This window comes from Astatotilapia calliptera, chromosome 8 (assembly GCF_900246225.1).
Source record: "Astatotilapia calliptera chromosome 8, fAstCal1.2, whole genome shotgun sequence".
NCBI lineage: Eukaryota > Metazoa > Chordata > Actinopteri > Cichliformes > Cichlidae > Astatotilapia > Astatotilapia calliptera.
Genome location: NC_039309.1, coordinates 19,024,250 through 19,047,460, shown reverse-complemented (window position 1 = coordinate 19,047,460; position 23,211 = coordinate 19,024,250). Strand labels below are relative to the sequence as shown.

The following is a 23,211-nucleotide window of genomic DNA, read 5'->3' as shown; positions in this document are numbered from 1 at the left end:
TGTGGAAAATAGAGTCATCATTCTTGGAAGACCCTAAAAGAGAGTCTATATCAAACTCATTTTATATCGCACTTTGATCTTAAGTGGGCCGGACCAGGGAAACGCCCAGTTCCATCAGTGTAAAGAAGTTTAACTACACAATTAAAAAATGCAAGAAAACATGCAATGTCAATGGCACATTTCTTTTTCTACATGATAAAGAAATGCTGCTGTAGTAATTGTAACAATCTGAGCTTAAATCATATGAAATAAATGTGTTTGCTACAATGTGCTACAAATGTACAAAGGTAGTGCATGGTCCAGAAAGTTTTGTAGTTATAAAACAGAAACATTTTGTTAATTTACAGATAATGGCATTTAAAAAATAAACATTTGAAGCCAGTGTAAAATTAAAAAAAAAACATTTCTGTAGTTGATAGTTGGAAATTAGGAACTCTCATTTCATTGTTTATCTTTTCTGTCTATATCTCTACTTCTTTATAATGTCTGTAATGTATTTAACAGTAGCCCAAAGCTATAAAACCAATGAAAATAGAGTTCAAAATCTATGTGCTGATTCACATTTTTCAAAACTGCCCAGTGTGTCAGATTGGAGTGTGTTCCAATCTGTTTTGCAAGCAATTTTAAATCCCTTTCATTGTTCTGGAAGCACAATGAAAGCATGGAAGCATATGATATAATATAATCCTAAAACAGGGCCTTGTACTCGCTGACCATATATAAGATTTACAAGATTACTAACAGATTTTAATTAGCATATGCTTTTATATTTGTTACTTGCTCTTATACCACAAAACTTTGCTGGTGTTGCTTCTTAATGAACAAGGCAATTGTAATTTCATCCACACTACATAGACTTCTAATTAAAGTTAGATCTTCTTGTATCTTAATGAAGGGGCAGCAGTGCTGATGCATCTTTCGGCATCATTTGTATAAGTAAAAGCACAGTAATGCTATCCAGCATCTTTCCTGTTACACACAGTGACACGCAGCAGCAAGGCATTATCACAGTGGTTGGTTGTACTATAGTCATGTTTATGTGACCACCTTTCATGATGGTTGATTTTATGTGAAGATGAATCAGACGATATCCTGGATATGTTGTAAGAGGTGTTACAGGCCAGTGACTTGAGCAACAATGAGCAATATTTAAATTAGTATGGAGGGTTTCCTCTAGATACTTGCAATGCACATCATTGCTTCTCTTGTGACAGTTTATCAAGCAAGCAAGTAAATGAACTATATAGTTTTCGCAGTGTTAGCAGATACATCCCGAAAAGGCCAAAAGTGTTATTCGGTAGTGCAAATGTGTGGCGTGTCCGAGTGAGAAGTAAAGAACAGCCGATGGCTAAAGCAAACCATTATGGACTGATATTCAGACAGCATGAGAGGCTGCTCACTGCCATAATGAAGACCTCTCAGGCCCTGTGTTAACCTGCCCAATTGTGTTGTCAGTTTTCTTTTGTGCCTCTTACAATGTGTTGTTATTTTGATTGGCTGTCATTGCGTTTCTTTTAATTTGATTCTCTGTGTCGCGCTCGAAGATTATTTCCACTGATCACTGTACCATTTTCAGGTTATTTCAGAGTAAAATTGTTATAAGATGTGAGACGCTGCACTATACAAAAAAAGGTTTCAATCAGGTGTGTCAGCTGCTTTTCACAAAAATGAATCATAAATAGAGCGAGAGAGAGAGAAAGAAAGTGAGCGTTCATTCAGCTTTTTATTTCCAGCAGCAAGATCAAAACCCCCGAGGAAAAACTAAGACCTTCAATGTGAGGTGCCGGTGCTTTGTTCACTTCTGCAAATTGAGGCTTCTTTTGAAATGCCACAGATTTGACAAACAGTTGCTGTCAAATTGTGTATCTTATCGATCTGATACGCTCCTCTCCCTCACCTCTCCAAACAGCTGTTTTTGTTTTCTCATCTCAGTCATCCTCTCTCCCGTCTCCCCTCCTGTCCTCGAATGATGAGAACAGCAGATATGTTTTGGAATGACTTGACTACAGTGACATGTTATGCTGTGCTAAGTTGCGCCTCAGAAATACTTGTTGCCATAACGGGTGTGACCAAAATCTTTGAAAGCCACTTAGCTAACCCAGCTTGCTCCTTGAAGACCCACACTCTTCATTAACTTGGCATGGAGCAGCAGATGAGGCTGTGGCACCGTCACGTCCTGACTCATCTGCTGCTACAGCAACAGGAGGCAACTCTTCCTACCTCCGGATGAAAACTGTGACAAACCGTGTAGTCTCTCTTTTTTTTCTCAGTCTCAGGATTCTGTCACACAACATGTGCCCAAGCCAAGTAGTCTCAGATCTGCTGCCTGAATGACAAACAGGAGACCCAAAACGTAACATTCCTGGAATATTGTATTACTTTCTGGGACTCCACGGGAGAGAAGGAGGTTTTTCCTTTCTAGCCCTAGCTGTTTATATAAATGTCAGTATTTGCAGATGTATAGCATCGATAAGTACTATCTAATTTTTATTATTGTGTTGTTTTATGATGCTGTTGTTGTCACCACACGGGGTAGCAGGCACGTGGGCAGACAGTTTGGACACCCAACTTTTGTGAACACGAGAACAAGGTGACGTGAAATTTTCAAACGGATACCGTAACATCTGTGGTATCATAGGTGTGCATCTACCAAAAATCTTGGATGAGTTTGAATCTTGCTCAAGTTTTCTGAAAATCTTGTGAATGTGGTAACTCGAGAAGTAACTCACCGAGGATTTTCACATTTATACGATGGAGTACATACATTTGCAGCAATAGGAGGCTGATGGACAGCACTGGTGGCTAAACAGCCAATTTTTAGAACATTTCCTGCTTCACTATCTCCAACTTGGCAAAAACCTTTATGGTACAGTTTGAACATATAGAATCAGTGCTGTGAAATTTTAGCTGTGTATTGTGTATCCAGCCCTTCCACTTATCCTGATAAGGATAAGTGGAAGAGGATGGATGGATATCAGTATGGTATATGGAGATTTTATAGCAGCCATTATTATGTTCAAAGTTTCCTACCATAAATGTTTTTGGAAATCGGAGATGTTCATGAAGAAGGCTTGATGGATTTAAGGCGGAATGACAAATTTGCTTCACAGTTCAAATCAGGCGTGAAAGTTTCTTTAGCATCATCATGCAAAAATGGCGCCCCCTGTCTACTTGTTAGCTGTGCAAGCAACAAGTCTAAAAACTGTGATGATTTATAGACTTTTACAACATCTGTAATGATGACTGAACATTCGTTTACTATGGCTATAATCAGGTCAGATTTTCAGTGCTGTATTTGCTTTCTTTATGAATCCTTTTGTGGCTGCAATAGTATTCAAAGTTTTGGCCTTCAGGAAACAACTGCCTCTGCTGCTACAGGCTTTTTGTGTACAATCTTGAAAAAGTGAAATGTTCACAAAATAAACTGCATTTCGTGGTTGGTTGGTGTTTTTTTTTGTTTTGTTTTTACTAGGACAGCAGGCATTTCTGTGGAGCAGCGAGTCTTTTTATTTTCACTTCATTCAAGTCCAATAATGGCAGGTCAACGTGTGTGTCCTTGTGGAGAACAGTCCTTTCTAAGGGAATACTGATGAAAAGTATATCTGCATACTCTCAGTCACCAGGCACCTTTATGCCCTTAGTTAGCAAGTAACCTTGAGAGATATTTATCCACGATGTATTCTTCCACCTGCCTCATTCTTTTTTTCTTTTTTTTTAACTCTGTCTCAAACTGTAAATAGCTAAATTTTAAAAGGGTACAATCTGACAGGATCCCTATTGAACGTACAAAGGGTCATTTCATGGTTTCTTCTTTGGTAGACCAAATGAGCTAAAAGACTGATACAAAGAGTGATTATGTTGGTCAGAATAGGTTCTGGTTAAATATTTTATTAAAGACAGTGAGCCCTATCAGTATCAAGGCCATGAATGGCAATCAGAGGGCTGATGAAAGCAGCTACTAGCAAATTTAGGGGTTCGAATGCCAGTCACATCCGTAACCATGTATTCATTCATGTTCGCCACTACCAACCCTAATAGGTTTACTCATATCTTTCTTTTTGTGTGAAGTTTAATTAATTAAATACACACACAGTCAAAAGTTTGGCCACACACATCAAGGAAGTATCTCAACTAAGGACAAAACTAGAAATGGCTTATTTAGTGTCCAAAGTGGATTTTTGGTATTTGAGTTATTTTTTTATAGATGCGATTGAGAGAAGCAGCTTCTGGCCAACAAACCAGACATAGTTGTGTTTAACAAGGAGCAGAAAAAGAAAAAAGACTTGAGTAGAAACTTTCAGAGTATACACCCTGTCTAATATACATATATGTATTGAATCATAACATTTAGAGTAGAAGAGAAGATTATCTTTATTAAGACAATTATCTTGTGGCACTTGTGCATATTTGGGTATTTGTGTTCAGCTAAAAAATGTTTTTTTTTTTAAATCATGAAAATTTCCAGTAGTCAAATAGTTTGGGAAGTTAAATGGGTGAGAAATACACAGCGAATTTCCCTTCTGCTTGGCTGAGGTTGTTACAGAGAGTGCACTGCAAGCTAAAGTCCAGATTGTTTGACCTTTACTCACCAATAATTGCAATTTACAGCCCCCTACATAGTAAGAACAAGACACTTGGAACACATTAATAGAGGTCAATTGCTTGTGTTCAGCAATGTAGGTGAAAAAAAAAAGAGACCGATGCAGGGATGGGGAGGGCGGCTGAGACTAAACACTGCAAACTGAATTATCCACTCGAGGGCATCTCTCATGGCATTTCACGAGAAGAGCAGGGAGGGGTTTTGGTAATTTAAACCATTCCTAGTGCATCTACAGCGCCTCTGCTTCTAGACAGTCTCCTTTGATTGGAAACCTATAAAATATTAAAAGCATTGCACCATTTAGTCAGCTAATCATCATTATGTTCATGCTGTACCCAACATTTTTCAGCTGTTTGATGGCGTCTGTCCATTTTGGGCTTATTTTGGTTTTTTTATAACAACATAATGTAATTTGCTCCGTCTGCGTAACCTTCATCAGGAGTTTTGTGCAAATTAAATTGTCTTGGGCCATTAACTTTGGTTTATGACACTGACAGATGTTGTATTGCTGGTAATTGGACTGATATGCGACAAATCCTGAGCATTTTTCTTTTAATGAAAGTTTTACTTTTCATCTGTCAGCCTGTAAATACAAATTTGGTGACTGACGTGCTAATCAGGCTTGAAGCAGCCAGCCAAGGCAGATGATCTTCTCTGTAATAAACCCATTTGTCATTTAAGTTGTCCTTTGATCTTGTGGGTAATTGCTTCCTATGTGTCGTGCATCACCGCAAGTTTTCGTTGAATAACAGAAAACTAAGTGCATGTTCACGTGAGTCACAATTATAAGGATTCTGTGTTTGAAACGTTGACATTCAGACTCACATAAGCGCTGATTGGCATTTCAAAGACCTTAATTAGCCTGATTAATGTAGTTCTGAGTGTCTTTATAGGATGCACCTCTTGACACCTTTGTTCTATTGCAATCAAGGATCAACTCTACAGCAGATTTGTTGTAAATCCACGCGACCATCTGAGTGTTATATAAACAAGGCTTCAACGTGTGACTGAAATCAAGAAAGAGCTGTGAATGCTGACTCCCAATCCTTCTCTACCAACCCTACCTATTCTTTATGATCGTAGTCAAAGATAGGGTTAAAATCTGCTGCCATATGCCATAATTAGGAGTATCATTTAAGCCATATCAGGAAGGATGAGGGCTGCGGTCGACCCTGCCACTATGAAATGGATGAATAATGAAAAATAAGAGGGAACAATGAAGAAGCCGAATGTTAATGAGGAAACCCTCCCTTCCTACTTTTACACGTCCTCACGCCTTGCTGATTGCTGGACAAGGTTTCCTCAAAGTTTTTTGTTTCAGGAAAAGTCACAAGAATAGCCACAGTCAAAGAGAAGGGTGTCTGGCGCTGTGGGGCAATCCACCAAGCAATTAAAGCCAGCCTGCGGTCAAAAAGTACTTAAACAAGTCTCCCAGCCATGTTTGGAAGCAACACTTGTAGGCAGGTTGAAAGATTGTAATCCCAGTGTGCATGTCGGTGTTTCTTAAAAAAGGGATTCTTTGAGTTCTTCTGAGTTTTTTATTTATTTATGTGCTAAACTTTTAATAATTGCAATTCCACCAAATTCTATTGGGTTCAGCTCTGGCTCGGGAGGTGCACCAATCTGGAGGTTGGTAGTTAGACCCTCGGCTGAAAACCAATCAGTCCATCTGTTTCTGGTAATTAAAGGGCTTTGCAGTAAACACATAGAATTCAAATGAATCCTGTGTTAATGGGTGGATGTGGCCTGCAGTGTGAAAGTACTTTGAGTGGTGAAAAAGAAGTGCTGTCTAATGTTTGTTATCCTCTGTTAAACAGATAAAATTGAGAATGGAGACGTCTACCAGAGAAGGAAAGGACTTCCTTCGAGCAACTCGGATGGACATGAAACAGGAAGTAAACAACAGGAAGTGGCTGAACAGAGAGGCAGCAGCTGGCGGCGAGTTCTTCTCCTCATCCTAGCCATCACTATCCACAACATCCCGGGTGAGTACAAACCACAGGACATGAAGTTTTGCTTAGGAACGTAAATTGAATTCAAACAATACGGCTTCTTTTTTAATGATCAAGAGTGTTTTTCTTTGTTGTGGGGCAAAAACACATTTTAGCTATAACCTTCCATCAATGTAAACAGACTGAATGCCTGCACTCACTGATAAATACTCTTCGCCTTTATTGTGGTTTATATCTGCAAAACGGTTATTTTTTTCCCTCCACAACAAAGACGACGACTATGTATCGGTTATTTCTTTTCTAGGGGTGTTAATTTGAATTAAAATAAGCAGTCTTCTTCTTTATCAGTTCGTGCCAGCACTATGTCTGTTTTTCTCTTTTTGCTACAACTGTGCATCCAATACATTGTTTAAGATCTGGAACTTAATTGAATACCCAGAATACAATCTTTGCTTTTCATTGAGTGACTGTTACAGTAATTTTTGTGGCTCTGGTTTGAGTTCCTGAATGAATATGTGCCTGCAGGAATATGTATGTGAACAACATCAGCTGTGACCTGGAAGCAAAGCTTTCTGTAACAGGCAGCGCAGCACCTAGAAGCTTCTGCTCAGGTTTTCTTGTTGACTCTAAGTGATGAAAAAATATTTTATTATGATGATGAAATGTTTTCCCAAATCATGAGCAATAGTTGCACCACAGAACTTTTACAGGGCTGACTAAGCACCCGCTAATGATGCTAATGATAAACGATCGTTAAGGGCAGTAATAAATTTGGGTTCATGTTGCTCTTGACCTTGCTGTCAACACAGCTTGAAAACTTTGTCTAAAATTCATTTGGCAGTTTGATTTAACTTGGACTTTTCAGTATGGCAACGATATTATTTGGTTGTTTCAACAGTCCACCAGTTTAGTAAAGACTGAAATAAATAAATAGTTATTGGATATGGATATTTTGGCGTGCTTTCAGAAGACTTCACTTGTAATGCCACCGGGATGGTTGAAAAACAATGCTGTTTAATTTGAAACATCTTGATCGTCGCATTCATGCCAACTTTGAATTTTAGGCGACATGATACAAAGATACTAATGTATCATGGTATTAGCCTGCTAGTAGTAGCATATGGCAGCATATAGTCCAGCTTCACTGGTTGTTGTATTAGTGGCACCATTGAGCCTTTTTTTAAGTGTAGCCAGTGACTGAAAAGTTCTTCAGTTGTTTGGGTCATGACTAAATAATTACTATATAGCAGCATGCTAATCTAAGTGGTAAACTTTATCAGCACAATTAATCATTGTCCAATACTGTGATCATCCACAGTGGATTAACGTAATCACATGACATTTTTAGCTAATACAGTAATATAATGAATTACTGGAATAAATGCAGTCATTATATACAATCATGTTACCTGCACTATAAAGTTTTTTCATTTATCTGTCAGATGATTGGACAGAAAGAAAAAAACAAAAACAAAAAGCAAACATCAAATGTGCCTTTTTCTTCTGACACTAGAAAATGTAAACTTTGAAAAGTAATTGTACTGTGCTGCTAACATCTTTTTTTTACATGCAGCTCTGTGTTAAATACAAAGCTAGCAAAGAATCCAGGGTGATGTTAAAGCTGAGTGTATGCTAACCAGAACCTGGTCAGATTTCCAAAGCAAAGCCGTTCCTTCCTTTAAAGGACCTTGAAAAGCTTATCCACGCATTTATTACATCCAGCTTGGACTACTGTAACTCCCTCTACTCGGGCCTCCAACACTCCTCTCTTTGCCGGCTCCAGTTAATTCAAAATGCAGCTGCGCGTCTTTTAACAGGTACGAGAATTCATGAACACATAACTCCAATTTTAGCCAAATTACATTGGCTCCCTGTTAAATATCGTATAGATTTTAAAATTCTTTTGTTCACTTTTAATATTTTGAATAATTTAGCGCCCAGTTATCTTTCTGATTTACTCCATTCATACAATCCCAACAGGGCACTTAGATCGTCCAACCACAGGCTCCTAGCACAACCTAGGACTCGAATGAAGTCGAGAGGCGACCGGGCCTTTGCATCCGTGGCACCCAGACTCTGGAATAACTGCTGAGTCTATCCAGTCTTTTAAATTACGTCTTAAAACTTATTTTTTTACTTTGGCTTTTGATTCTGTCTAGTTGGCTGTTTTAGCTTGTTGCGTTGTTACCTATTGTTTGTTGTCCTCTTTTATTGTTTGTTTTAACTGTCTCATGTTTTTATTGACTGTGAAGCACTATGGTCAACACTGTTGTTTTAATATGTGCTATATAAATAAATTTTGATTTGATTTGATTTGATCTTCAACAGGCAATGCTGAAGATCATTGAATAACTCGTTAGTACTTTATGTTACTGTATTGAGTAACAATGACAAGCAGTCAGGCCTGTAACACCGCAGCCTCCATTTCTACCTGCAAATGTTTCTAGAATGGCTCTGGTAACTATGAAGTGTTTTGTTCTCAAATTTGCTTTATGGTTTTGTGTTCATGCATAACAGAAAGATGTTGTGTTCCTTCTTTAGTATAGGGATTTGTGTTGGTGTGTGTGTGACTGTAACCTCGTAAGTGGTAGCATTGTGACAGTGCATTTCAGTTCACGTAACGGAGTAACATGACAGTAGTATAGGGAGTAGTGTAATGAAATATTTTCACCAGTGGGTAATTAAGTAACAAACTACATTACTTTTTACAAAAGCTAGAATAATGTGCAGTACACTGATGTATTCATTTTTGTATTGTTTTTTCTTTTTTGTAACGACCTCAGCATCGATTGTTAGGAACTCTGCTAAATATTTAAAGTTTATACTTTACATTCGATCAAGAAGAAAAAATCGCTAGTCCACGTCCACTGAGCCAACAATCCCTATTTACAGACATGATTTAACAGTCCACTCACGTGTTGCACTCTGAACATGTGTAAGTAAACTTTGGAAGAGGCACCCGGTCCATTTGTGTCAATATAACACTTATTCATTTATCTATCGGCATCTAAACTGAATAATAAACAGTTGGTGTAGGATGCACTGCTGTACAATTTATTGGCCCCTTTGTTGTTATATTAACTTACCCAAAAAACTAAAATGTCAATGAATGAAAAGGAAAGCAAATCATGGCTCTTGTGATTGATAATATCACTTCAATACACTTGTGTTGCTACTCTAGCTCGTATTGAGACATTACTGTCACTGCCTAAGAATTGATTAATGCGTTCACTGGCAAAACACTTAATTGTGTTTGTCCTAAAGGTGGAATCACTGTTCCCCCCCTTCCAGCTCTTTGTATTGAAGTAGAGACCATTGTTTGCGAGGTAGCAGAAGAAACTCCACAGACATAAGAAGATGAAGTGAATGCACTACTCAGCAGCCTTGTCAGACCAAACTCATGGTTGTCTGTTTGTGGTGTGAACTGTGCATCAATACAAATAAAAAATAAGAATAGTTCATACATCAGACACTCATTTAAACAACAACCATGTGATGATCAATATAAAGTGTGCATGTCTGTCTGTGTCAGAGAGCAGGAGAGTCGTTTAGGGATGCCAGCAAGCTGTAAATGTTACACGAGGTGTAGCAGTAAACCATGTATGTATAGTCACTCTGAATTTACAATTCACCCACCTGCTGCTGAGCTCCACAGAATACCAACAATGCAGCTTTTTTTTTAAAGCTCATTACACAAAAGCCTGTTTCCCAGCTCAGGCTGTTTTGTAGTGCGTCAGCCGGAACGCTCATTGAATGTACATATTGATTTTCTTTCTCGCTTCAAATAAGTTGTTGGAATATTAATGATGAAAAAAAATAAATCAGTCAAATAGACAGGTTTGCTCTGCAAGAGGCCTTGCACTATTAAACACTACTCAGAGGTCAACAAGTCACAGTTTTGTCAAGTCCAATAAGTTAATTAAGTTAATAACCTGTCAGTCATACATCAGAGAGAAACGGCGGTAAATGTGTGCCTTTTGTCCCCCCCCCCCCCACCCATCAGCCACTATGTAAAAACTTAAGTCAAGATAAGGTTCATACTTAAAAAGAAAAGAATGGTAAAGTAATTAACAGCAGGGTCGGTAACTGAATTAACTAAGTAATAGTTAATTCAGTTATTAATTAACTGCTGTTTGTTTATAATCTGCTTGTGAATTTTGTGTTGTCAGCATAAATAATCTTAACTCCCAGCACTCATTCCCTTTTGTTTTTCTCATAAAAGCAGAGGCCATATTTACTTTATTATTTTAATTGACTTGTGACATTGCTGAAGAGGAATGTGAGGTGCTTGCGGGGTACAATAAAGTGCCAGTAATCGTAGCACTTTTTAAGCTTCCAGAGCTGAACTATTTTGCCACAAACTGAACTCAAAACGCAAAAACTAAATACAAAAAGAATACAGCTTGTAAAACAAAATAGCTCATGCTCGTGTTTAGACTCTTCATTTCAAATTAGCTTACGCAACAGTGATTTTTATTTACACTACCGGTCCCTGAAAAAAGCCTTTTTGTATAATTCAGATTTTTTTTTTGAGGGGGAGCAGTTTGGGGGAACAACTTGAATTGCATTAAATAACTGGAAAAATTGGGGCATTTTAACATTTTGACCGGTGGTGTAAATCTCCAACTGTATTTCACATGTTTATATTTCAGTATAAGTTTGTCTGTTTTAAAGCAAAAAAAAAAAAGAAAAAGGAAAAAATCATTAGAGAAAACATTTTTTCTTATTTTGAGAGATCCAGTTCCTGGTTAGTAATGCTAACACTACCACTAATATTAAATTTCAGAAAGACCTTTATCCACATAGATTGAAATAGTAATGTGTATGTGTTAGTCCCCATGGGCACTGTGTAGGGACGGTACCTTGCTCAGGGCTACCTCAGCCGTTCAGTGGATTCAAACCCCTGACCTTCCGATCATGGGGCCACCACTCTACCCATGGAGCTATCCCTGCCCTTTATTTATTTTTTTTCATTTTTAAATAATGTATCTCTCTCAATATACGTATAGATATATGGTCATGTGACATGTGCCACTGATTTCAGGTTTACTGCTTCTTCGGGAGTTGACAATATAGAGGCAAATGTTAGATTAGGTTCTTCTTTCAAACTACTTTCCAAATATAACATTTAAAATTATAATTATAACGGCAGTACAAAGTACAAAAACAGTTTCCATGTTTGCTGATATTGGTTGAGACATCATAGCAAATAAACTCACTAAGTAGGCTACCATAATTGCAACTTTCTGGATGGATGAGACATAAAAAAAGAGCATGTGATGAATATGCAAGTTGATTTTACTTTCTAACTTGTTGAGTGAGTATCTCCATGTTATCTATAAGTAATGCAGACACATGAAAAATTGACTTTAGTGGTTTTACTATTATGTATTAAACTGCTGTCAGATTGCTGCTTCATTTTTAAAGTGACACAATATTAATTGTTTAGCGAACAGACATGAATTTGAACATTAGAACATTTGCAGTCTGAAAGTGTATTTGAGGAAAAACTCAGATCGGTTTAGATATTTGTCAGTGGTTTCGTGTCTTGAATGAACGCTTATTTCTTTTAAATGTAGGGCAGCAATAGTAAATCAAATAATTTATATTCTCTCTTTTATCTATATTTAAAGTGAAAGTAAAAATGCACTGAGTGTCAATCAGTGCTACATGCTTTTTTAAAATCAACTTTGGGGAATCATACAGCAGAGCTGACAGGTTTATTAAAATACATTTCTTTCATCACAGTTAAAACATTAATGTCTTGGAAGTCCTCAACAGAATTATAAATAAACTATAATTCAAAAGTCCATGCATATTTGCCCTTTGATGAGATATCCACTCTAACTATTAAATGTTAAAATTGCTTACCTTGGATTTGAAAGGATTTGAAAATGAGAGTTTTATATAAAAACACAGCAGAAATTCTCAAATAATGTTACTTCACCTCTTTACTGTGGTTATAACAGCCTGTTACCAAAGGTCTCAGGTGACTTCCTTGTGCTCGTCCTGTGTTTGAGAGTTCTTATATATGAAAATGTGGAAACATAGAATAGAATTGTGAGCTGAACGCTGAGATGTGGGCAAGCAATGATTTGCTCAAATTAAAGTGTGTAATTAATAAGAATGAGCTCACTTGCTTGGATGATTTTCTGCTTCAGGCTTGATTGATTTCTATTTGTCTATTTGTAACAATAATGTCACCAGTTGAACTCTGTGTGAAATGATTGTTTCTTAAATGGTTCATAAGACACAAAATTAGGAACCAGTGTGCTGTGGAGTATTTACTGCACTGGAAAAATTATGTGACGGTCCACAAGAAGGTTGCTGGTTTGAGTCCAGGGATAGATACAAACACTTTGTTACAACAAAGAAGCCAAAAGTACCTTTTTTATTAATAACATCAAAGAAAGAGCACATAAAACTAGCAATATGTACTTTGCTCCTTTTAAGATTTTTTTATTCTTATTATTATTTTTAATAAACTAGCAGTGTTTATCCTGTTTAAAAGGCCCACTGGTGTTATGGGTAATTTTGCAGTCCTAAATTGCAATAAGAGGGACCTGTTTGCTTCTTTGAAGTGCTTCTTCACCAACTAATCATGCAATTTAACATCGACTACAAACACTGAAGGCTTTGCGCTATAATAACCTCATCATTTGATTCAGACTGATGAAAGAAAACTATTTTACATAAAACTCTAATACTGAGCAGTAATTTGTCACATTTTATGTGGAAAAAAATCTGCTTTTCACTGAGTGCCTTTCTCAACGGTGCAAAAAATGTACTTATTTTTCATGTTGATGCCCGTCTTTACCTGTAGGAAGGGAGGCTATCAGTATGCGGCGTGAACCTTTCCTTGAATAACACAAACAGCAGCTGCAAAATGGAGTGTACTGATCTTCAAAGAGGCTCTGAAGACGCAGCAGAGGCTGAGTCGGAGACGTATGGCCACCTTTTCTTGCCACCATTAGCGTTCCTCCCTGTTAGTGTGATGGATGGAGCTCACTGATTGCTAGTACTAGCAGCTGGGTTAGGAAAAAATGTCAACCAGGAAAAGAAAATTGGATTAAGTGCTAACGGTGGTTAGCACTCTTGCGTCACAGGAAGAAGGTCCTGAGTTCAATTCCACCATCTTGCCGGGGTCTTTCTGGGTGGAGTTTGCATGTTCTCACTGTGTTTGTGTGGGTTCTCTCCAGGTACTCCAGCTTCCTCCCACAGTCCAATGACATGCAGTTAGTGGGGATACGTTAAATGGAAACTCTAAATTGCCCATAGGTGTGAATGTGAGTGGTTGTCTATGTCTTTGCCCTGCGACAGACTGGCGACCTGTCCAGGGTGTACCCTGCCTCTCGCTCTAAGACAGCGGGAGAAGTGGAAGAGAATGGATGGATGATTACATTCCCTATAAGGTTAACTCTTATGTTGCTTTTAGTACATTTTTACTAATGGAGATAAAGAGCCTCAACAGCCATAAGCTGTCCCTGTAATCAATAATAATCACAGCATGCAAATTTCCAAAATTAAAAAAACATATATATATCAAAACATAGGTCTGGGATTTCCTCTGTCTGCCCAGTAATTATCCATTAATTATCCATAATTACAGTAAATATACAGTATTTATCCAGGATTTGTTGGCATTCTTCTAAAGACATAAATTATGGATGTATGTACATTGTATTACTTTTTTCTCTATAATCTAGATCCAGACTAACTGATTGGCTAACATAAAATCGGTTCAAAATTTTTTGAAGGATTCATTTATCATTTAAAAAAGAAATAAAGCCACTTTTAAGCATCTCTTGGTATAGTAAGTTTCTGTGGCATAAGGATTTGCTGCTTGTGTGCATCATGGGTAATTGTAAACAGATTAGTTGTTGATTATGTCAGATAAGATGCTTTGTTGGCCTGTACTGTAATTTCTCACATGATAGATTCAGTATTTCCATCAGCACAGCTGTCATTTCACACATAAATGGGCTGCTATGAGTAACTGTTTTTCCAGTCACTTCCACATTTTGTTAACTTTAGTAACTCGCCAAAAGAAAAGGGAAAGACTGCACCGTTTGTGCTGGTTTAAGGTTTTTATATTTTAAAATGTTCAATTAAGTTTGAGTGACACTTAATATTAAAAGAACAGCCAAGCAAAAGGAAATGAAAGAAAGGTTACTCAGAGCTCTCATGTTAGACTGATTCAATGAGTGCTATGTTAATGTGCATGCTCCCTAAATTAGCAAAGCAACAGTTGAGGCAGTTTTGAGTTTATATGCTGATTCAGTGAAAAACAAAAAGAAGCTAATCAGAAGAGAGTAGCTGATGACTAATGTTTGTTCAAACATAGTCTTTCTAAACCTGTTTGAGGTAAATACAGACCCTCAGGCACTATGTGGGAATTTGTTATGCACAATCGTTTAAAGTTCAGTGCATTTTACAACAGAACTTTCATCAAGGCCGCTGTTTGTCTAGTTTCTTCCAGGCCTTTGGAGTCACTTTAAATACAAAAGTTGCCACCAATTGTGTGTCTTTTGATGCTAAGTATTACAAGGTACTAAATCATGGTTTTCATCAAGCAGTTTGCATTTTGTGATGCAGCAGGATATAGCAAATTTGAAATGTCGCTTTGTTGTTCGTGTAAAGGCGAGGATTGAAAGAAAAAAAAAAAGACGCAGCTTGACTTTGATGTCATTGGAATAAACTTCTCACCGGGAAATAATGTAAAAAAAAAAAATAGCACAGTGGGAAAAGTAGTGTGTCCGTGGGTGAGGAGTGGAGATTAAATGAAGGTGCAATGAAAGGAAGCGGCTGCTGTGACAATGGCCTGTCAGCAGCAGTATTGTCACAGTCGCTTAAAAGAGCATAAAACATTAGGTAGGAATTGGATAGAGCTGGTTGCTGAGCCAATGCAGACACACACAAACATACACAACTGCAACCCCAACCCCTGGGCCACGGACCGGTACCGGTCTGTGAGTCGTTTGGTACCGGGCCACGATAGTTGAGACTCGGGTGTGAAATTTATGGTTTTCAGGGTTTTTTTATTATATATTTTCATGTACTTTATATTTGTTTTTTTGTGTGTCTTACTTTGAAAGAAATATTTACACGTTACCATAGTGACCAGAGAGCATTAAGGGGCAGAGAGGAGGATGTTACTGTCAATGTTGTTGGTGCATTTCAGGAGGACGCTGCTAATAAAGTTACACAATTACACAGTGAATTTGGGTTTATTATTATATTTACAAAATACCACAGTTTTTTTCTTGGTCCTTTATTTTATTTTGTTGTATTTATTTCCGGTCCGTGAAAATATTGTCTGACATTAAACCGGTCCGTGGCTCGAAAAAGGTTGGGGACCGCTGCTCTAGCTACCCTAGCTACATTAACAATCTCGTCCAGTTTTTAAAGTTCTCTACTGAAGTTTGTTTAAGCTGTTAAAGTTTTTCATATTATGTTACATATTATGTTAATATACAGCACCTTATTTTATGTATAATATGTCTTATGTATACAATACTACAATGTTTTAAATAGTTTAGCATATGAACGATTAGCCCCATAAGCTAAAATCTAAGGCTTCAGATCACTTTCTCACAGTAAACATGTGTCCAACCAGCTTGGTCTTAAAACCTTCTGTTTAGAAAGGACAGCCAATCAGGTTTAACCTCCTGAGACCCGAACTCTTTCATGGCATGCATTTTAAATTTCTCTTTGCAATTTGTGCTGACTGGGACCTGATGAATGTAAAAACAAAGAATTATCTTTTTATCTGATTTTGCTCTACAAGAGCCTGATATCCACATATGAAGACATTCGTTTTAAATTTCGATAAAACAGTGGCAGTATAATGTCCTCGTAAGTGGGATATCAGGTCCTTGTAGAGCAAAGTTTAGCATTGTGGTCTAGGCAACCCAAAATGTGATGTCCATATATGTGGACACCAGGTCCTAGGAGGTTAAAGTCACTAATTTTAGCTATCAGATGACACAAATAAGTGATCCTAAAGTATAACCCCATGTCCAAAACATCTATTTAATCAATTTCTTGAATTAAAAGTGAATAATTAAACTGCACTTTGTATTGCAAAATGGGTAGCAAGTCACTGTAGTCAGGTCTACCATGAGATCAACAGGAAAGGGAAAAGAATAAGCAGTAGAGAAGCAGATGTGGGTAAGACTGTTCCAGTGAACCGGACCGCACACAATGACTAAATCACCTAGAAAATGATCTTTAGAGCCATTAGAACCAAATATAGAAGCCACATTTGACATTTTTAAAGAAAGGAACAGAATGAGTCAACATTGGACTCGCACCTATCTGTCCACTCACAAAGAAGCTAACTGTGTGGCACAAATGTATCATAGCTGCACATAATGGCTTTCCACACACATCTGTGTAAATGCAGTGGGTGAGAGGGAATGAGACTCTGGGATGTTTATTTCCAACTTCCAGCAGGAAGAGAAAGGATATATCAGCAGAGAGCCAAGAAACCAAGATATTTAAGGTCAGCGTAATGATTTATTGGTCAGTATTTAACAAAAAGCCTCAGAAATGATCATGCTTGAATGTGGTGAGTACTTTTGACATATAGAAAACAAACACATAAAAATGTAAAATATCATGTTACGTTTGACCTCTGACCTCTCCTTAGAGGTCCATAGATTGATCTGAAGGTCAACCTGATAATGCCACACAAAGCTATTTGACGCTATGTTTCTTACTGCCATCGTTTGTATTGACAACATTGAGGCATTTAGGAAATGATATATGAGGATTCTAAACATCACATTACTTTTGACCTCTGACCTCTCCTTCAAAGTCAAATAAGGTCAAACTTTCATGAAAAAAGTCTTATCTTTAAAGCCATGGTTAAAACTCTTCTGCCTTTGTATTGGCAATAAATAGCATTTTATTGATTTTATTTGACCCAATTTTTACATTTCACGTCCACCTTTCTTTAAAGTTAAACCCAGAATGTGTCTCTAAAGGAAGTGCTGTCATGAGAAAGAGAATGAGCTGCCTACATAGTGAGAAATATACTGTAGTATAATGTTATGTAATAAGCTCAAGTTATACATATCCAGTTATTTAATACCCCCATTATTCATTACCTACTCCTACATAGTGTTTGTGTAATCATAGTAAACGTATGTAAGCGTACCCTTATCTAAATTTCACTGCACTAGAAAACCTCTTCAATTATATTCTAAAAGAACAAAGCAAAAAACAAAAATAATATATTCGAAATATAATATTATTTCTTGAAAATGTAAATACATTTTAATTTTTTTTCTATTCTTTTTTTAAATGTAATTCGTTTTTTCTGTCACCAATTAACTTCAAAAAATGATTGAAGTAAAGCAGACACGTTGGGGTTTTTTAAAATGAGAGTTGGCATCTTTAAAGGAAAGAGGCAGGAAACCGAAAGGCTGAACCAAGGGCCAGTAAGAGATAAATAGGAGTCATATTAAACTGTGGATCACTCAAAGCCACTCTAACAGAGTCCAGTGATAAAATTATGGAGGTGGAAACGAGCATAGTAATGGTTTGGTTTTTAACAAAAGCTCTGTGGCACAGTAAGAACATATTGTGACTTTATGGCCTTTGTCCAGGTTCCTTGTTTAACTGTTTTTCAGCAGTATGATTGTAACACCATAGAGTGAGAAATTGTCTGTATGAACAGTTTGACTGCTCGTTCTCATAGTTTCTCCATTTAAAACTCTGTTCTCTGAATTTAAACTGAGGGGAGGAACGCCGTGTTTCCAGAAAATATTCCCTCCTTTAGTGTTCGATGGCAGTGGTGGAGAGTGTGAGCTGACACAGAATGGTGACTGTAAAGGCCATAGCATATGATTCACAATTTCCATGGTAATCGAGGTTGGTGACCTATTGTTTTCTGTGCACGGCAAAAGATTTCAATGAAGAATAAATAAAAAACTCAATAAAATAAAACAGTGCAGTTTATTCCTACTCAGCCTTTCTTCTAAGACTTGATTTGTGGAGGACGTCAGGAAGGTACAAGAATTTTTTTTCTCCTCCACAGTATTTTAACAATCCACAAGGTATGCATTTAAATGCCACAAGATGCAAGCAAAGACAGTAAAACATAGGGCTCAGGGATAAAACCTGACAGGTGTGTGAGTGTTTACCACTCCCCTGCTAGCTCTGGACTGTGCTTTGGAAGAAAAGCTTCCAGCCCAGTGGACTCTTCAGCTGTGAAGCAGGACGAGAGGTCAGCAGCTGTTGTCAGAAAACTAATTCTTCATTCAAAAGAGCAGATAAAAGTCTGGCAAATAATCAGTGTCAATGCTGAAACTCATCCTGATTATTTAGGTGTTATCCAAGTAGCTGATGTAATTTCCTTAGTATTTAAAGCAGCTCATTTTGAAAACTTCTAGTGTGCCTCTAGCCTTGCACAAGCAGCTCCAAAATGTGAAACTCTCACAGCTTATGTTTTATTCAAACACAGTTGAAGGTTTTTCAGTGCCAGATTTTTTACTGGCCCTTCAGCATTTCAGACTGTTTCCGAGGATTAAGTGAAGCAGACCCACAGCGTACCCAAAGGGTGGTTTTTTCCCCATAATGTCACTACACTGTGTCTGCCTGTAATGAGGCAGCGGGAGGTTGATAAGAACTAGTCTGTGTTGTTATGAGAGGTAATAACAGGTGTTAGATTGTGATGAAGTGGTACCTCAGCTGGAGAAGTCTGTTTTGCAGGGACACCTGGTTCCTAGAAAAACATCCTGTTACTTTTTTTGGCCTCTGTGTTAGCTTTCCCCTCTTTAGTTTATCTTCTTGTTGCTTCATTTATCTCTCTTATTCACATTCTACTTGTTTTTGTATACAAGAGGTGAAATACTTTTAGAAGAAAAAGTGTTTTAAACCCTTTGAAATTACCAAGGGAAGATCAGAAAACTATGTTCTTTCAAGATTGTTTCTACAACAGGACAAATTACTAGAAGTACCCTGTGTTGTGTCTTGAGCGCCAGTTCTCCAGGCTTTTGAGAGTTTTTCTCACTCATTTTCAGTCCTGGTTTTTAAGCCACTTAACACTGACCTATGAATCAGCTGAACATTAAAAAAAACTTGCCTAACTCGAATGACAGACAACTCGCAAACACAGTCTGACAAACATCAAACAGTATTTTGGCAGCAAAGAGGTGATCCCCAAAGAGCTGAAAATGTGTTATGTTTCATTGTATGCAGTGTGTCCTTAAAAAATCTTTAACAACTTGACAAATAGAGAACATAATAAAATGTGGCTGAGTTGATGATTATCGGTAGAACAGTATCTGACGTCAGAGGAAATCAATTCAGCTGACAGGACCTGAGTGATACACCTGGCTCTTCAGTTGATCACCATCACTCATTATCATCATCAGAAATGGTCTCAATGACTGAACGTCTGTCGTCTTTAAGATGCACTTAAAGAATGAAATCGGGTTGAATATGGGGTTTGACAGATGACACGAGAACTGGAGTGAAAATCAGCGGCAACAGGTTTTATGGAGTCAAATGTCAATTCTTGGTTTAAATGGCGGTCAATATTTAAGGAGGACGTCGAGAGAGACATGCAGTGAGTGCCTACAGTTGTCTGTAAAACGGAGCGGAGGCTTGGTCAGGATTTCTGGCTTTTAGCCAGGCGGGGGGGGGGGTTAGGTTAAAATTAAAGGAAAGTATTTTTCACCAGCAATCTAGCGGAAAGCATTGACGGCTCATTTTAGCTGATGAAGAATTTAAAAAAACACTGCAGTGCTGTAAAGCTAGAGAAATGCATAATGAACACGATGCAGTCTGGATTAGCGCCTAACTGTTAAGCAGTGTGAATGCATCTGAAAGCGACGAAAAAAGCAGCAAATCCAAGAAAGTTTTAATTCAAAAGCATACAATATTGATTTCACTCCTAAATATGTACAATTCTGGCTTATATTCTGTATTTCCATGTGTTTGTTTCAGTACATGACGCGCTTCCCATTTTCCTAACAAAATATACAGAAATGAGAAGTGACTCAAGAGTTTTGCACACAAAAAAAATTAAATATAAATGTTACCGTGGACTGTAAAAGAAAAGCGTATTTATTAGAACATGAGGTAATTTGGGCCTCCTGGAGCTCAGTCATACTTCAATTCAATTCAGTTTTATTTATACAGCACCAAATCACAACAACAGTCACCTCAAGGTGCTTTATATTGTAAAGTAGACCCTTCAATAACACATACAGAGAAAAACCCAACAATCATATGACCCCCTATGAGCAAACACTTTGGTGACAGTGAGAAGGAAAACATCTGGCAGAACCAGGCTCAGGGAGGGGCTCTATATTAATATATAAAATGTAAAGAAATGAATAGAAGTTGGCAAAAGAGCAGAAACCATGATGTTATCTTTTATTTTAATCACACCCTCTGTGACCCTCTCAAAGTACAGTTTAGGCTGAATTCTGTTAAAAAGCATTAATTTGGTTACTAACAAGCTAGTATTAAGAAGGTAACGCGCTGTGTCTGTAGATAAAAGGTTGGATTAACAAACACAGCAAAAATTAGTAAAGAAAAACATTTGTTAATGGTGCTTTAAATGTTTCTGTAATTTAATCAGTGTGTCACACGTGATTCTAAGTGCTGTGCAAACCTCCTCCAGGCACAGTTTTACCCTTGATTCTTGTTCCTGCCTTGTTTCTATAAATCCTCGCTGTGCATAAAGAAAATAAATAAATAAAGAGACTATGAATCAGCAGGTTGTAGCTTTGTAACAACATAGCTGTTAATGGCATGACAGGATGTGTTTGCTTGTCAGTGTTTGAAGCAGGCCACACACACACAAACACTCATTATAGATACCCTGTGACCTTTTCACTTTCAGTTTGAATAGTGTGTACTTTAAATATATGTGGCAGGCATGACAAATGAGACAAATGGGACATCAGAGAAGAGGGCTGCTGCTCAGAGTGTGCAGAGAGGCAGACAGACTGGCTCTACACACTGGTCCCAACTTTAAGAAGCCCTCACAGCACAGATAAAGCGGCTTTCCCATTCTATAGCCTCACTGTCTGTAGCATCTAAAGCAGACAATTCACAGCACCTTATAAGGAAAAAAACCCAAAAAAAACCCCACAAGACCTAATTTCTTATATTTACACTCAGTCACAGTTCAGCAATCATATTTCAATCTACAGTCTCCATCCCACAAGGGCTGCATATCCACGTATAGCAGGTTTCATAATAGAAATCTGTTTGTAAACAGCAAGACCATCCTTCAGACTGGGAACCTCCACAGGCGTTTTGCTGTTAATAGATCGGTTTCCTGTTTGAAAAGACAGCACCTAGTATTTTTCTTTCACAGTACACAGACTTTCTGTCCATGCTGATTTTCTTCACGTATTTTGTTATCATCTACAGTTTGCCAACATGTTCTTCTTTCATCCACCCCCTTAAACTGTTCTTATTCCTGTGTAACAGAGAAGCTGAAGGACATACACTAACAAAGATCAACTGTTTGTGTCTCTGCAGAGGGCTTGGCAGTAGGTGTTGGTTTTGGAGCTGTAGGAAAGACAACATCTGCTACCTTTGAGAGTGCCAGGTAAGACTGATGTAAAACCCGAGAAACAAATACAACACACGGCCTTTCTGAAGTTGTGAAAAATGGATTCTTGCTTTATTGATTGGTCTGTTAATTTGGCTGTTGAGCATTTTATCCGTCATTGCAGCTGGAGACAGTTATGGTTGAGGTTATCTGTTCACAAGCTCTGACTGGTTATTGTTACTACATTAAAAACTTCAGGTAGTTGAGTTAAATACTGAAGCTGATGGTTGGCTTTTCTTATGCTCGTTTTTAGCTCCATGTTTCCATTTCCCTTTACAGCGAGCTTTCTTTTGATTGGCCGCTCCTCGTAAACTCAAGATTTTAACAGCAAGCGAGGGGACTTCAGTGCTGTGTGTCTGAAATAATCACAATCAGGGTATCCTCTCATCTTGATATCACACAAAGCTGAGATGAGCGTTTAAAGAACTAACCTTAGTATTTGAAATGTTGGCTATGGCTAATGTGAGTATCCAACAATGTAATAGTATATAAATGATTGGAAATAAGTTCCACTTTGAAGATGGGTTTGATTACTTTAGTGTGTTTCCATGCAATCCCATAACTGTTCTCTGTTGTGTGCTGCTGACACCTAGTGGTTATATTCTGGTACTGGCGATACAGTTGGAGATCCCAGCAAACCTTTTCTAAGCCAGCAGCCTTGTCTCTTGAAGCAGCTGCATGTTTATCTGTGGATCTGAAAAGGCATTAAGATTGAAAACAATCAGGTCTTTAACAAATAGAAACAAGGTAACACTTTGATCTGCTAACAGCGTGATTGCAGTTTCAGTTACACACACTACCAAAAGCAGTTATAAAATAGAGTTAAACTACACGTGTAGATACTGATTAAACACAGGCTGCAGCACTTATTAAAAAATATTGTTAAACCCAGGACCCACTGCACCAGTGTAGGGTCTGACAATGAGTCCAAGGATTTCATTCCAATACGTAATAGCAGTCAGGGTGGCTTTGCCTAACCTGTGGACTTCTGGGTCCCGCTCCATGGACCTGCCTCCCCACACCATCACTGACCCATGGCAAACAAACCAAATTGGTCCCCGCTGCTTATCCAGACCCTT

The 23,211-nt window shown here is 37.8% G+C and overlaps 1 protein-coding gene across 2 annotated transcripts in view; it reads left to right on the top strand.

The window, feature by feature from the left end:
* Nucleotides 1-23,211, top strand: part of slc39a11 (solute carrier family 39, member 11) — a 167,587-nt gene that overhangs the window by 143,111 nt on the left and 1,265 nt on the right. For both annotated transcript variants that reach the window (XM_026177301.1, XM_026177300.1), the window contains exons 6-7: nucleotides 6,418-6,585; nucleotides 22,060-22,129. In XM_026177301.1, coding sequence (XP_026033086.1) covers nucleotides 6,418-6,585; nucleotides 22,060-22,129 — 238 coding nt within the window. The remainder of the gene's footprint in view (nucleotides 1-6,417; nucleotides 6,586-22,059; nucleotides 22,130-23,211) is intronic.